Genomic DNA, 16,541 nt, shown 5'->3' with positions numbered 1-16,541 from the left:
GTCACGAACCCCACCACCCGGTAGCCGAAAGTTGTCCTGAGTCAGTGTTTCGGGAGCTGTGTTTAAGCCTGGACATACATAGTGACTTCGGTCAACCCCACACAACACCCCTTCTCTGCTCTCTTCTCTGTTCTCTCACATACCTTCGCCACAAACAACTTATACAGAATACATTGGTAGCCTGTGTGCTAACACTATTAACAATGTCAGTTCTACCTTGTCAAAGTAAAGTCCACCAAAGTTTTTTATGCAAGGTGAAACTTCCTGCCTGCAGACTTTGTAGGATATCTGATGGTCAGAATGGATCTCATTATGCAATCGCTTGACTCAGTTCTTCAATGTCTCCAAATTGTTTCCCGGCTCTGTTTTGTTGAGTGTTTTCATGTCCTTCCCACCGATTTACACATGGTGGTGTAGGCTAACTTCTAGCATGTCAATGTGTGCGTTACTAACAGATCTATGTGACATTTAGATGATACAGTGTATAATTCTAGTTTCCGTCAGTCACCTTCCCCAACGGTTTCTACCCCTAAAACAAAAGATTCATCACATTTCTACAATCGTCTAAGACTTTTTATTTATACCGCCGTTTCCTCCGCAGGTTCAGGTGACCCCGGTTACCCCAGTAACCTCCATTTGTCAAGTTAGTTGGTCTTGTTTATGCATTCACCACATTCTTTCTTTCTCTCTTTTGTTTTGTTCCGTTTTTTCCCTTCATCCCCCTCTCCTCCTCCTTTCTACGTAAACTTGTAGTCAATCTCACCCCATCTAATCCACACATTACTTATTGCCATGTCATCCATCGCAGGAGGCGGAGTTTAAAAATTACACCCCCTAGTAACATGTCATAACTCAAAGCAGACAACATCTTGGCCTAACTTCGTGATTTGTTTGTTTGTGGTTTGGTTTGTTTGTTTGTGAGTATGTCTTCCGTCATGCTAACTCCCACCGGCCGCTTCGGTGTGAATAACATTCTTCTCTCACAGTAGGAAGTGTTACAGGAAGTGAAGTCTGTTCGATGACTTCTCATTGACTTCCTTTCCTGTCCATATCTTCCTATGAGCATGCCACTGCTTTGAGTGAAAAAATAGCCTAACAACGATCCACTTCTCCATTCCCCTGTTACACACATGCTGCTTTTTATTCACTGGTTGTAACCGTAGTATCGACCCCTCACCCCTGGCGACTGACCTCTCGTCCGTTTGATTGACAGGCATGGCCAGCCACCCACCGATCCCCATCCTGGACCTAGCTGATCATCTGGAGCGCTTGAAAGCCAACGACAACCTAAAGTTTTCGCAGGAATACGAGGTAAACATTGAGCTTGTTTCTTATCTGTTTGCATATTAGGGTCAGATTGGAGGTATTATCGGAGAAGAATTCATGATTTCGATGAAATAAAATGCCGTCTGTCATTCAGAACAAAGGGTTGGTATATTAAAGACTTTCAACTTTTGATTATGCTTCATGGTTACAGTGAAAACATCACTGGGTGTCCCGGTTTGGACTGAGTTGTATGTATGTGAAAACATGGAAATTCCATGTCGATTAATTCCATTAATCTACATGCTTGTTAGCGTATGCTACCCCAAAAGTGTAGGCTCATGTGCCTGTGAGAGAAGCTGGATGCCCTCTAAACTCATTGTGTCACTCATTGTGTAATGTGTCAGGGAGTTTATTTAAGCCCCAAGTCTCGCCATGTAATGTTATTTTCCCGGAACCCTTTAATCCAGTCATTACAAAAGTGTCACAGCCCTGCCAACCTGCCGTTCAGGAAAGCCAGTCCTCACATGGCAGCTGGCATTCAGGAAAAAAAAACAAAGATGGCTTCCTGTGGAGAACCTGTTCACCGGTCGCACCCAGGAAACCCAAATCTCACAATCCTTCCAATCTGCCCAATGCAAAGTGAAAATCAAACATTTATCCAGTCACAGCGGGCTTGATTGAAAGGCTCGTTGTCCCCGCGCCGCCGTATCTCTGAATGGCAATCATTTTCCTATTTAATATGGACGCCGCTCGGAAAAGGTCAGCTTCTCGCAAACACAACATAATCTCAGTTGCTCGCAGACAAGGTGACAGGACTCATCGGCCAGGATTCGCCAAAGTCTCATCTGACCAGAGAAGAAGAAGGGAAGAAGAAGAATTCTTTGGTAGGACTGTGGTGGTCATAAAATGTTGTCAGCCGGGTATTGTCATGCAAATGACTGCTGGTAGTTGAACATTAATTAACATAAACATGTCTCCACGCCTCCACACTTACAAGCCACTGATGCAAGATTTTGGAACATTTAGGCCCCTACATTTCAAAAGGGTAATAAAACCATTTAATATACACTGAGTGTACAAAATATTAAGAACACCTTTCTAATATTGAGTTGCACCCCCTTTTGCCCTCAGAACAGCCTCAATTCATCGTGGGCATAGACTCTACAAGGTGCCGAAAGCGTTCCACAGGGATGCTGGCCCATGTTGACTTCAGTGTTTCCCACACTTGTGTCAAGTTGGCTGGATGTCCTTTGGGCGGTGGACCATTCTTGATACACACAGGAAAATATTGAGCATGAAAAACCCAGCAGCTTTGCAGTTTTTGACACACTCAAACCAGTGTGCCATACCCCGTTCAAAGGCACCGTCTGAATGGCACACATACACAGTCCGTGTCTCAAGGCTTAAAAATCCTTCTTTGACCTGTCTCCTCCCCTTCATCTAAACTGATTGAAGAGAATTTAATAGGTGACATCAATAAGGCATCAGAGCTTTCACCTGGCTATTAAAAATCAAATACACATTTTCCCTCATCAATCTACACATAAGACCCCATAATGACACAGCAAAAATTGTTTTTTAGAAATGTTTGCTAATTTAGATTTTTATAAAAAAAATAGAAATATCACATTTACATACATTTGAAGTCGGAAGTTTACATACACCTTAGCCAAATACATTTAAACTCAGTTTTTCACAATTCCTGACATTTAATCCTAGTAAAGATTCCCTGTCTTAGGTCAGTTAGAATCATCACTTTATTTTAGGAATGTGAAATGTCAGAATAATAGTAGAGAGAATTATTTATTTCAGCTTTTATTTCTTTCATCACATTCCCAGTGGGTCAGAAGTTTACATACACTCAATTAGTATTTGGTAGCATTGCCTTTAAATTGTTTAACTTGGGTCTGTAATGCGTAGCCTAGTGGTTAGAGTGTTGGCCTATGTAACCGAAAGGTTGCAAGTTCATATCCCCCGAGCTGACAAGGTACAAATCTGTCATTCTGCCCCTGAACAAGGCAGTTAACCCACTATTCCTAGGCCGTCATTGAAAATAAGAATTTGTTCTTAACTGACTTGCCTAGTAAAATAAAGGTTTAAAAAAATATATAATTTTAAATAAAAATATGCGTCTGTGTGTAGATGAGTCAGTCACAGGACAGCAGATATGAGTAATGTATGCAATTTTACTCAACAATAATCACAATCCAAGGCCACAATAATGGACCGCAATACAATAAACAATCACTCACAAACAAACATGGGGGAACAGAGGGTTAAATAATGTACAAGTAACTGGGGGATTGAAACCAGGTATGTAAGACAAGGACAAAACAAATGGAAAATGAAAAGTGGATCGGCGATGGCTAGAAGGCCGGTGACGCCGAACGCCGCCCGAACAAGGAGAGGGACCGACTTCGGCGGAAGTCGTGACAGTACCCCCCCCTTGATGCGCGGCTCCAGCAGCGCACCGACACCGACCTCGGGGATGACCCGGAGGATGAGGCACAGGGCGATCCTGTGCCTCGGTGGAACTCCCGCAGCAACGAAGGGTCCAAGATGTCCTTCACCGGCACGCAGCATCTCTCTTCCGGACCGTACCCCTCCCACTCCACGAGGTACTGAAGGCCCCTCGCCCGACGCCTCGAGTCCAGGATGGCCCGAACAGCATACGCCGGGGCCCCCTCGATGTCCAGAGGGGGCGGAGGAACCTCCCGCACCTCAGACTCCTGGAGTGGACCAGCCACCACCGGCCTGAGGAAAGACACATGGAACGAGGGATTAATACGGTATTCTGGGAGAAGCTGTAACCTGTAGCATACCTTGTTCTATCTCCTCAGGACTTTGAATGGCCCCACAAACCTCAGACCCAGCTTCCGGCAGGGCAGGTGGAGGGGCAGGTTTCAGGTCAAGAGCCAGACCCGTACCGGGGCCTCACTGAGGTGGCGGTCGGCGCTCGCCTTCTGCCGCCTCACGGCCTTTTGCAGGTGCACATGAATGGCGTCCCAGGTCTCCTCCGAGTGCTTAAACCATTCGTCCACCGCAGGAGCCTCGATCTGGCTCTGATGCCAAGGTGCCAGAACCGGCTGATACCCCAGTACGCACTGGAAGGGGGAGAGGTTAGTGGAGGAGTGGCGGAGTGAGTTTTGGGCCATCTCTGCCCAGGGGATAAACGCTGCCCACTCCCCGGGCCGGTCCTGGCAATATGACTGCAGAAACCTACCTACATCCTGGTTTACTCTCTCCACCTGCCCGTTACTCTCGGGGTGAAAACCTGAGGTGAGGCTGACCGAGACCCCCAGACGTTCCATGAACGCCCTCCATACCCTGGACGTGAACTGGGGACCCCGATCAGAGACTATGTCCTCAGGCACCCCGTAGTGCTGGAAGACGTGAGTGAAAAGGGCCTCCGCAGTCTGTAGGGCCGTAGGGAGACTGGGCAAGGGGAGGAGACGGCAGGACTTAGAAAACCGATCCACAACGACCAAGATCGTGGTGTTGCCCTGTGAGGGAGGAAGATCCGTCAGGAAGTCCACCGACAGGTGCGACCACGGCCGTTGTGGAATGGGTAGGGGTTGTACCTTCCCTCTGCGCAGGTGCCTGGGAGCCTTGCACTGGGCACACACCGAGCAGGAGAAAACATAAACCCTCACGTCCTTGGCCAAGGTGGACCACCAGTACTTCCCTCTAAGACAGCGCACTGTCCGACCGATGCCAGGATGGCCAGAGGGTGACGTGTAGGCCCAATAGATCAACCGGTCACGGACAGCAGACGAAACGTACAAGCACCCAGCTGGACACTGGAGAAGAGTGGGCTCTGTACGTAACGCCCGCTCGATGTCCGCGTCCAGCTCCCACACTACCGGTGCCACCAGGCAAGAGGCCGGGAGTATGGGAGTGTGATCCATGGACCGCTCCTCTGTGTCATACATCCGGGACAGTGTGTCTGCCTTAGCGTTCTGGGAACCTGGTCGGTAGGACAGGGTGAACACAAAACAGGTAAAAAAACATGGCCCACCTTGCCTGGGGAGGGTTCAATCTCCTCGCCGCCCGGATGTACTCCAGATTGCGGTGGTCAGTCCAGATGAGAAAAGGGTGTCTCGCCCCATCAAGCCAATGTCTCCACGCCTTCAGAGCCTTGACGACAGCCAACAGCTCCCGGTCCCCCACATCATAGTTTTGCTCTGCCGGGTTTAGCTTCTTCGAAAAGAAGGCACAGGGGCGGAGCTTCGGTGGCGTACCTGAGCGCTGAGAGAGCATGGCTCCTATCCCAGTCTCGGACGCGTCCACCTCCACTATGAACGCCAAAGAGGGATCCGGATGAGCCAGCATGGGAGCCGAGGTAAACAGAGCCCTCGGATGACCAAAAGCCTGTCCGCCTCAGCCGACCACTGCAGTCGCACCGGTCCCCCTTCAGCAGTGAGGTCATGGGAGCCACTACCTGACCAAAGCCCTGGGGATGAGAGGCAACGGGTAGCTGTACCTCACCGTGATCTGATTGATACCCCGATAGTCAATACACGGGCGCAGACCTCCTTCCTTCTTCTTCACAAAAAAGAAACTCGAGGAGGCAGGTGAAGCGGAAGGCCGAATGTATCCCTGCCCCAGGGATTCGGAGACATATGTTTCCATAGCCGCCGTTTCCTCCTGTGACAGAGGATACACGTGACTCCTGGGAAGTGCTGTGTCTACCAGGAGATTTATCGCACAATCCCCCCGTCGGTGGGGTGGTAATTGAGTCGCCTTCTTCTTACAGAAGGCGAGAGCCAAATCGGCATATTCTGAGGGGATGCGCACGGTGAGACCTGCTCTGGACTTTCCACCGTAGTCGCACCGATGGAAACCCCTACACACCTCCCTGAGCACTTTCGTGACCACCCCTTGAGAGCCCTCTGTTGCCACGACCAGGGTAGGCCCAGCACCACGGGAAACGCAGGAGAATCAATAAGGAAGAGACTGATTCTCTCCATGTGACCCTCCTGTGTAACCATGTCTAGTGGAGCGGTGGCCTCCCTAATCAGCTCTGACCCTAATGGTCGACTATCTAGGGTGTGCACAGGGAAGGGCATATCCACAAGAACAAGGGGGATCCCTAAACTATGGGCAAATGAACGGTCAATAAAATTCCCAGCTGCGCCTGAATCTACGAGCGCCTTATGCTGGGAATGCGGGGGAAAATCTGGAAATTTAATAAACACATACATGTGAGCAACAGGGGGCTCTGGGTGAGCCTGGTGCCGACTCACCTGGGGTGACAAGATAGTGCCCTGCCAGCTGCCTCGACTCCCTGAGGAAACCCCCCAGCACCGACCAGCAGTGTGCCCTCTGTGGCCACAGATGGTGCAGGGAATGGCCCCTCCGGTTGCCCTAATCGCAGCACCTCCCAGCTCCATGGGTGTCGGAGCGGAGGTGCTGGGGTATGGAACTGACAGGCCCTGCTCTGGACCTCCGCAGGTAGCCAGCAGGTTGTCCAGCCGGATGGACAGGTCCACCAGCTGGTCCAACATGAGGGTGGTGTCTCCCGACGGACATCCTCGCGCAGACTGCACCGGTAGTGTTCAATCAGGGCCTTGTTGTTCCATCCCGCGCTGGCGACCAGGGCCCGGAAGTCCAAAGCGAAATCCTGCGCGCTCCTCGTCCCCTGCCTCAGGATGGAATAGATGTTCACCAGTCGAAAACTGCCCGAACGCGGCGGGTGAACCCTGCGTAATGGTCCAACGCCGCGTCTCCTTCACTCCATACGGCGTTGGCCCACTCCAGGGCTTTGCCTGAGAGGCAGGAGACGAGGGCGGACATGCTCTCACGTCCCGAAGTCGCCAGGTGGACGGTCGCCAGGTAGAGTTCCAGCTGGAGTAGGAACCTCTGGCATCCGGCAGCTGTCCCATTATACTCCCTCGGGAGCACGAGCCGAGGGAGTAGGGCCTGCTGTAGTGGGGATGGTGGAGGCGCTGGAAGACCTCCTCCTCTCTCCCAACGATCCATTGTCTGCGGCACGCGATCTATGGCGGTGCCCAGACATTGCAACATGGTCGCGTGCTGCTGGATGCGCTCCTCTACCGCCACAGGGAGGGCGTCTGCTCCTGCTGACTCCATTCGGTAGTGAGTGATTCTGTAATGCGTCTGTGTGTAGCTGGTGTAGATGAGTCAGGCGCAGGACAGCAGATATGAGTAATGTACGCACTCACAAATAAACATGGGGGAACAGAGGGTTAATTAATGAACAAGTAATTGGGGGATTGAAACCAGGTGTGTAAGACAAGGACAAAACAAATGGAAAATGAAAAGTGGATCGGCGATGGCTAGAAGGCCAGTGACGTCGACCGCCGAACGACGCCCGAACAAGGAGAGGGTCTGACTTCGGCGGAAGTCGTGACAGGGTCAAACGTTTCGGGTAGCCTTCCACAAGCTTCCCACAATAAGTTGGGGGAATTTTGGCCCATTTCTCCTGACAGAGCTGGTGTAACTTAGTCAGGTTTGCAGGCCTCCTTGCTCGCACACGCCTTTTCAGTTCTGCCCACACATTTTCTATAGATTGAGGTCAGGGCTTTGTGATGGCCACTCCAATACCTTGACTTTGTTGTCCTTAAGCCATTTTGCTACAACTTTGGAAGTATGCTTGGGGTCGTTGTCCATTTGGAAGACCTATTTGCGACCAAGCTTTAACTTCCTGACTGATGTCTTGAGATGTTGCTTCAATATATCCACATCATTTTCCATCCTCATGATGCCATCTATTTTGTGAGTTGCACAAGTCCCTCCTGCAGCAAATTACCCACAACATGATGCTGCCACCCCCATGCTTCACGGTTGGGATGGTGTTCTTCAGCTTGCAAGCGTCCTCCTTTTTCCTCCAAACATAACGATGGTCATTATGGCCAAACAGTTCTATTTTTGTTTCATCAGACCAGAGGACATTTCTCCAAAAAGTACGATCTTTGTCCCCATGTGCAGTTGCAAACCGTAGTCTGGCATTTTTATGCCGATTTTGGAGCAGTGGCTTCTTCATTGTGAGCGGCCTATCAGGTTATGTCGATATAGGACTTGTTTTCCAGTGGATATAGATACTTTTGTACCTGTTATCTCCAGCATCTTCACAAGGTCCTTTGCTGTTGTTTTGGGATTGATTTGCACTTTTTGCACCAAAGTACATTCATCTCTAGGATACAGAACGTGTCTCCTTCCTGAGCGGTATGATGGCTGCATGGTCCCATGGTGTTTATACTCGCGTACTATTGTTTGTACAGATGAACGTGGTACCTTCAGGCATTTATAAGTTGCTCCCAAGGATGAACCAGACTTGTGGAGGTCTACAATTTTCTTTCTGAGGTCTTGGCTGGTTTCTTTTGATTTTCCCATGATGTCAAGCAAGGAGGCACTGAGTTTGAAGGTAGGCCTTGAAATACATCCACAGGTACACCTCCAATTGACTCAAATAATGTCAATTAGCATATCAGAAGCTTCTAATGCCATGACATCATTTTCTGGAATATTCCAAGCTGTTTAAAGGCACAGTCAACTTAGTGTATGTAAACTTCTTACCCACTGGAATTGTGATACAGTGAATTATAAGTGAGATAATTAGTCTGTAAGCAATTGTTGGAAAAATGACTTGTATCATGCACAAAGTAGATGTCCTAACCGACTTGCCAAAACTATAGTTTGGTAGCAAGATATTTGTGGAGTGGTTGAAAAATGAGTTTTAATGACTCCAACCTAAGTGTATGTAAACTTCTGACTTCAATTGTAAGCATTCAGACCTTTGACTCAGTACTTTGTTGAAGCATCTTTGGCAGCAATTACAGCCTTGAGTCTTCTTGGGTATGACGCTACAAGCTTGGTACATCTGTATTTGGCGAGTTTCTCTAATTTTTCACTGCAGATCCTCTCAAGGTCTGTCAGGTTGGATGTGGAGTGTTGCTGCACAGCTATTTTCAGGTGTTAGATCGGTTTCAAGTCCGGGCTCTGGCTGGGCCACTGAAAGACATGCAGTGACTTGTCCCGAAGCCACTCCTGAGCACTCTGGAGCAGGTTTTCATCAAGGATCTATCTGTACTTTTCTCCTTTCAACTTTGCCTCGATCCTGTCTAGTCTCCCAGTCCCTTCTGCTGAAAAGCACCCTGACAACATGATGCCGCAATCACCATGCTTCACCGTAGGGATGGTGCCAGGTTTTCTCCAGACGTGACGCTTGGCATTCAGATCAAAGAGTTCAATTTTGGTTTCATCAGACCATAGAATCTTGTTTCTCATGGTCTGAGTCTTTAGGTGCCTTTTGGCAAACTCTGAGCGGGCTGTCTTATGCCTTTTACTGAGGAGTGGCTTCCATCTGGCCAATCTACCATAAAGGCCTGATTGGTGGAGTGCTGCAGAGATGGTTGTCCTTCTGGAAGGTTCTCCCATCTCCACAGAGGAACTCTGGAGCTCTGTCAGAGTGATCATCGGGTTCTTGGTCACCTCCCTGACTAAGGCCCTTCTCCCCCGATTTCTCAGTTTGGTCGTGCAGCTAACTCTGGGAAGAGTCTTGGTTGTTCCAAACTTCTTCCATTTAAGAATGATGGAGGCCACTGTGTTCTTGGGGACCTTCAATGCTGCAGAAATATTTTGGTACCCTTCCCCAAATCTGTGCCTTGACACAATCCTGTCTCTGAGTTCTATGGGAAAGTCATTCGACCTCATGGCTTGGTTTTTGCTCTGACATGCATTGTCAACTGTGGGATCTTATATACAGTTCCAGTCAAAAGTTGGGACACACCTACTCATTCAAGGTTTATTTATTTTATTTTTTACTATTTTCTACATTGTAGAATAATAGCGAAGACATCAAAACTATGAAATAACACAAATGGAATCATGTAGTATCCAAAGAAGTCTTAGACAAATCAAAATATATTTTATATTTGAGATTCTTCAAAGTAGCCACCCTTAAGCCTTGATGACAGCTTTGTACACTCTTGGCATTCTCTCAACCAGCTTCACCTGGAATGCTTTTCCAGCAGTCTTGAAGGAGTTCCCACATAAGCTGAGCATTTGTTGGCTGCTTTTCCATCACTCTGCGGTCCAACTCATCCAAAACCATCTTAATTGGGTTGAGGTCGGGTGATTGTGGAGGCCAGGTCATCTGATGCAGCATTCCATCACTCTCCTTCTTGGTCAAATAGCTCTTACACAGCCTGGAGGTGTGTTGTTATCCTGTTGAAAAACAAATTATAGTCCCACTAAGCGCAAACCAGATGGGATGGCGTATCACTGCAGAATGCTGTGGTAGCCGTGCTGGTTAAGTGTGCCTTGAATTCTAAATAAATCAGACAGTGTCACCAGCAAAGCACCCCCACACCATCACACATCCTCCTCCATGCTTAACGGTGGGAACCACACATGTGGAGATCATCCGTTCACCTACTCTGCGTCTCACAAAGACACGGCAGTTGGAACCAAAAATCTATCATTTGGACTCATCAGACCAAAGTTCAAATATACACTGGTCTAATGTCCATTGCTTGTGTTTCTTGGCCCAAGCTAGTCTCTTCTTTTTCTTGGTGTCCTTTAGTAGTCATTTCTTTGCAGCAATTCGACCATGAAGGCCTGATTCTCGCAGTCTCCTCTGAACAGTTGATGTTGAGATTTGTCTGTTACTTGCCTTCCCTGTAGCTCAGTTGGTAGAGCATGGTGTTTGCAACGCCAGGGTTGTGGGTTTGATTCCCACGGGGGGCCAGCAAAAAAAAAGATAAGAGCGTCTGCTAAATGACTAAAATGTAAATGTAAATGTACTTGAAGTCTGTGAAGCATTTATTTGGGCTGCAATCTGAGGTGCTGTTAACTCTAATGAACTTATCCTCTGCAGCAGAGGTAACTCTGGGTCTTCCTTTCCTGTGGCGGTCCTCGTGTGAGCCAGTTTCATCATAGCGCTTGATTGTCTTTGTGACTGCACAATTGGCCCTGTGTCGTCCGGGTTAGGGTTTGGCCGGGGTATACCGTCATTGTAAATAATATTTTTTTCTTAACTGACTTGCCTAGTTCAATAAAGGTTAAATAAAAATAAATAAAACAAATAAAAAATAAACTTCAAACTTGTTCTTGACATATTTTGTAATTGGTCTTTTAGCAAATAGGGAAATCTTCTGTATACCACCCCTACCTTCTCCCAACACAGCTGATTGGCTCAAACGCATTAAGAAGGAAATAAATTCCACAAATTAACTTTTAAAAAGGCACACATGTTAATTGAAATGCATTCCAGGTGACTAGTTGAAGAAACTGGTTTAGAGAATGCCAAGGGTGTGCAAAGCTGTCATCAAGGCAAAGGGTGGCTACTTTGAAGAATCTCAAATCTCAAATATATTTTTATTTGTTCAACACTTTTTTGGTTACTACATGATTCCATATGTGTTATTTCATAGTTGTGATGTCTTCACTATTATTCTACAATGTAGAAAATTGTAAAAATAAAGAAAACCCTTGAATGAGTAGGTGTGTCCAAACTTGTGACTGGTACTGTAGACAGGTGTGTGCTTTTTCAAATCATGTCCAATCAACTGAATTTGCAACAGGTGGAATCCAATCAAGTAGTAGAAACATCTCAAGGATAATCAATGGAAACAGGATGCACCGAGTCTCATAGCAAAGTTTCTGAATACTGAATATATTTGCGAATATCTCTAAAACGGTTTTCACTTTGTCATTATGGGGTATTTTGCGTAGATTGCGTAGGCATTTTTTTATTTAATCCATTTTAGAATAAGGCTGTAACGTAACAAAATGTGGAAAAAGTCAAGGGGTCAAAAAACTTTCCCAAGGCACTGTAATACAGTCCACACTCAAAGGCAATTACTAGAATTTGTTTAATTTTGGAGTATAGGCTGGACCAATTATGTGCCAAAGACATCTTAAATCTATAAAATTTTAAAAAATATTTTTCTTCTGTATGTAATATGTGGTAGGCTATTAGGCAATATTGTATAACGGCACAATCATTATTTCAATTCAGTTTTTTTTGGGGGGCTCATATTCAGGTCTATGCGTATGAATAAGCTCTAATATGGGTATGGCCGTTCTACATGCAGTGTCTTAAATGCATCACCTTATAAAGCACTGTCCATGTTGTTGTTTGGCTTTGAAGCAACATCCACAATGACCATGTTTTCCACTCAGTTTCAAGCTATTGTTGAAAATCTTTCTTCAAATTGATAGATCACAGTGAGGTGAGTTTTAAAAGCCTAATACAATTTTGATGATAAGTGTTTGATGTGATTTTCAATTTCTTTTGCATTGATGTCAGAGTGGTTAGATGGACGTCGTTAGCCAACGCATGTCCAGAGTGCATAAGAGGTGATTACTGTGACTCATTACCGCGACTCAATGGTCACTTGGAATTTGACTGCGGTCATGACTCATGACTGCCGGTGGGGTGTTAATACGGTTACCGCAACAGCCCTAGTCTTTGGTTTGTGGCGTTCACAAAGACATAATCTTATTTCTGTGATTTCATCAGACGATGAAACCTACTGGGTTTGATTGATTGGAGCAGAGTGGCAGGGCCAAATGTAAAGTTACCGTTTTTTCCCTCCCCTCACAGTCATTGCTCTCGGCAGTCACTCCACAAATGTGGAAGTAAATACCTTTTTAAAGCCCAATAAATCCCCTGTATTCCTACAGCCGCTTGCTATTGCTAAATAGATTCTGTGCGAAACACAATGGGAGTAAATCTAAATAGATGAACTTGCATTCAACTGAATGTTGGTGAAGCTGCAGAATTGTGCTAGAGCGCCGGGGTCCTTTCAGGGGCATTGTGTATGATGGAACTGCAATCAACCTCTTTCTCTCTCTCGCTCTCTCTGCCTCTCTCTCTGTCTCCAACTTTCTCTGTCTCTCTCACTCCCTCTCCCTCTCTCTGTGGGCTGAGCCACCACAGTTCCAAACCATGAGGTCAAAATGTGGCTGGCTGCCAAGCTGCCCCAACCGCTATTGCACCTTAAGTACATTGAATTTTAATTCCAAGGCTGGTATTTTCACAAGGAATGGAAAGTCATTTTCAGAGCACAACGAAAGGTCTTTGTTATGAGCAATGTTGCAACCGACTGTTTCAACATATTTTGTTAAAAATGCGGCAGCTTAGCTTTGTCCTGACTCGCACTGCATTCTGGTCTGTATTTCTGCAGATAATGTATGTCGCACAACTGAGATTTGGTCAAAGTTCACATGCTCTTAACCCTTATAAAAGTGTATCTCATCCCCAAGCCAAAGAGAAATCAGACATAAATCAAAGGTTAACTGTCCAAAAAGTAAATATCCCTTTTTCAGTCATTCGTCTAGAGATTATACAGGGAGATTTTATCCAAGACTCTAACCGCCTCATGTATAAACAAACTTGATAATTTCATCTTTAAACAAGGGGTGAGAAAGCGTTTGGTTGTAAACTCTAGAGCCTTGTTCGGTTTCAATACTCTTACAATGCATCCTTCCTCCACACTTCCTAAAAGGAATCACTAACCTCAAATCAAATTTAATTGAATTGTATTACACATGTGCCGAATACAAGAGATGTAGACTTTACTGTGAGGTGCTTGCTTACGAACCCTTTCCAACAATGCAGAGTTAAAAAGTATGAAAATTCGCTAAAAAGATCAACGAAAATAGTAGCACAATAAATAAATAAACAATATAGGAAGATTAATACCGAGTTAATGTGCAGGGGTACGAGGTAGTTGAGGTAATTGAGGTAATGTGGACATGTAGGTATGGGTAAAAGTGACTAGGCAATCAGGATAGATAATCAACAGAGTAGCAGCAGCGCATGTGTGAAAGTGTGTCCATGTGTGAGTGTGTGTGTGTGGCATCAATATGCATGTGTGTGTGTTTTGTGTTTGTGTGAGCGTGTGTGTGTGTGTGTGGGTAGAGTCCGGTGAGTGTGCATAGAGCCTGTGCAAGTCAGGGTAGCCATTTGAATAACTGTTCAGCAGTCTTATGGCTTGGGGGTAGAAACTGTTCAGGAGCCTTTTGGTCCCAGACTTGGCACTCTATTACTGCTTGGGTAGCTGGAGTATTTGACAACCTTTAGGGCTTTCCTCTGACACCGCCTGGTATAGAGAACATGTATGACGGGGAGATCGGCCCCAGTGATGTCCTGGACCATCTGCACTACCCTCTGTAGCGCCTTATGGTCGGATGCCAAGCAACCATACCAAGCGATGATGCAGCTAGTCAAGTCGTGCACAGCTACTCAGTCATGGGTGAACAGGGAGTACAGGAGGGGACTAAGCACGCACCCCTGAGGTGTCGACGGTCAGCATGACAGATGCGTTGTTGCCTACCCTCACCACCTGGGGGCAGCCCGTCAGGAAGTCCAGGATCCAGTTGCGGAGGTTGGTGTTCAGTCCCAGGGTCCTTAGCTTAGTGATGAGCTTGGAGGGCACTACTGTGTTGAATGCTGAGCTGTAGTCAATTAACAGCGTTCTCATGTAAGTGTTCCTTTTGTCCAGATGGGAAAGGGCAGTGTGGAATGCAATAGAGATTGCATCTTCTGTGGATATTCCAGTCTGTGCTAGCGAAACAGTCCTGTAGCTTAGCATCAGGTGACATGCTGGTAGAAATTAAGTAATAAAGATTTCAGTTTTCCTGCAGTAAAATCACCGGCCACTAGGAGCGCCACCTCTGGGTGAGCATTTTCTTGTTTGCTTATGGCCCTATACAGCTCGTTGAGTGTGGTCTTAGTGCCAGCATTGGTTTGTTGTGGTAAGTAGACAGCTACAAATAATATAGATGAAAACTCTCTTGGTAAATATTGTGGGCTACAGCTTATCATGAGGTATTCTAACTCAGGCAGAACCTCGAGACTTCCTTACAGCGCACCAGCTGTTGAAAACAAAGAGACACACACCACCCCCGAGTTTGCCCAACGCTGCCGTTCTGTCTTGCCAATGTATAGAAAAAAACTGCTAGATTTATATTTTCCATGTCCTTGTTCAGCCACAACTTGGAGAAACAACGGATATTACAGTTATTCAGATCACGTTGATAGGATAGTCTCTAACAGAGCTCATCCAGTTTATTTTCCAGTGATTGCACGTTCGCCAATATAACGGACGGTAGAGGTGGTTTATCCACTCGCTGACGTAGTCTCGTCAGGTATCCCACACGCCGGCCTCTATAACGCCGCTTTTTCCTTCTTCGAGTGTCAGGGATTTGGACCTGGTCTGGGATGAGCAGTATGTCATCCCCGACTCATTGAAGCAAAAACCCTCGTCTAAATCGAGGTTAGTGATCGCTGTTCTGATGGCCAGAAACTCTTTTCGGTCATAGAAAATGATGCCGGAAACACGTACAAAACAAATTAAGATCAGCTCAAAAAAACACACAAAATAGCACAATTGGTCAGTAGCCTGTAAAACGGCTGCTATTCTCTCCAGCGCCATCTTAGTAGCCTGAATTTACTGGATTGGTGTCATAAACCTTTCCACTAGCTTGCTTTCACCAATTATGTGATGTCACTATCAGAAAGGAGGAAGGAATTATGCATTTAAATAATATTTTAACACGTTTACCTCTCTGTGCTTCCTGCCCTTTGGCGTCAGGTACCTTCATTTCCAATAGTGAGTATAATCGAGCTCATAACTCCCTTATTGGAAATATAAAAAGTTAGAGACTCATTAAAGAACACAGCCCAATATTTCCTCTGACATGTGAAATTGAACACTATGTTTAACAACGTGGTGTTTTCTCTTACACAACAAGTGGTATTACATTTAATAGCCAGTTTATTTACGGTGAGGGACCATCCAGGCTTTACAGAGATTGCTGATTCTGTTGGTTGTACTCAATTGTACAGCTCTTCTGTGTGCCGTAAACCCTAACCCGATAGAAGGACCAAGGATGGTGGAGAGCAAACTTGGCCTTTGAGGAAAACCTAATCTACAATGGCTAAAATAGTGGTCTCTTATCATTGTAGTTATTATAGTAGACTATTGTTGTGTTCTTTTTCTGCTTACTAAGGTTGGCATTCATTGTATACAACAATAGTCAAAGGCAATAGAGAGAGAATTTACTTTGACTAAAAAGTACAGTGCCGGTCAACAGTTTGGACACACCTACTCATTCAAGGGTTTTTCTTTATTTTGACTATTTTCTACATTGTGGAATAATAGTGAACACATTAAAACTATGAAATAACACATATGGAATAATTTGAGATTCATCAAAGTAGCCACACTTTGCCTTGGTATGTTTTAACAGTCACAGTGGGTACAACATCTCCTGTACACTTCCTGATAAACTCAGTCTCC

At 46.1% G+C, this 16,541-nt stretch overlaps 1 protein-coding gene across 21 annotated transcripts in view; it reads left to right on the top strand.

The window, feature by feature from the left end:
- LOC106577623 (receptor-type tyrosine-protein phosphatase delta) overlaps positions 1-16,541 on the top strand; it is a 645,609-nt gene that overhangs the window by 584,499 nt on the left and 44,569 nt on the right. For 12 of the 21 annotated variants that reach the window (XM_014155859.3, XM_045701363.2, XM_014155852.3 and 9 more), the window contains 2 exons: positions 602-643; positions 1,214-1,311. In XM_014155859.3, the coding sequence (XP_014011334.1) occupies positions 602-643; positions 1,214-1,311 (140 nt within the window). The remainder of the gene's footprint in view (positions 1-601; positions 644-1,213; positions 1,312-16,541) is intronic. The other 9 variants (XM_082965125.1, XM_082965126.1, XM_082965124.1 and 6 more) reach the window with 1 other exon arrangement.

The sequence above is a fragment of the Salmo salar genome, chromosome 18, assembly GCF_965601325.2.
Source record: "Salmo salar chromosome 18, fSalSal1, whole genome shotgun sequence".
Classification (NCBI taxonomy): domain Eukaryota; kingdom Metazoa; phylum Chordata; class Actinopteri; order Salmoniformes; family Salmonidae; genus Salmo; species Salmo salar.
The sequence above is the reverse complement of the archived record's forward strand: the minus strand, read 5'-3'. Positions and strand labels throughout refer to the sequence as shown.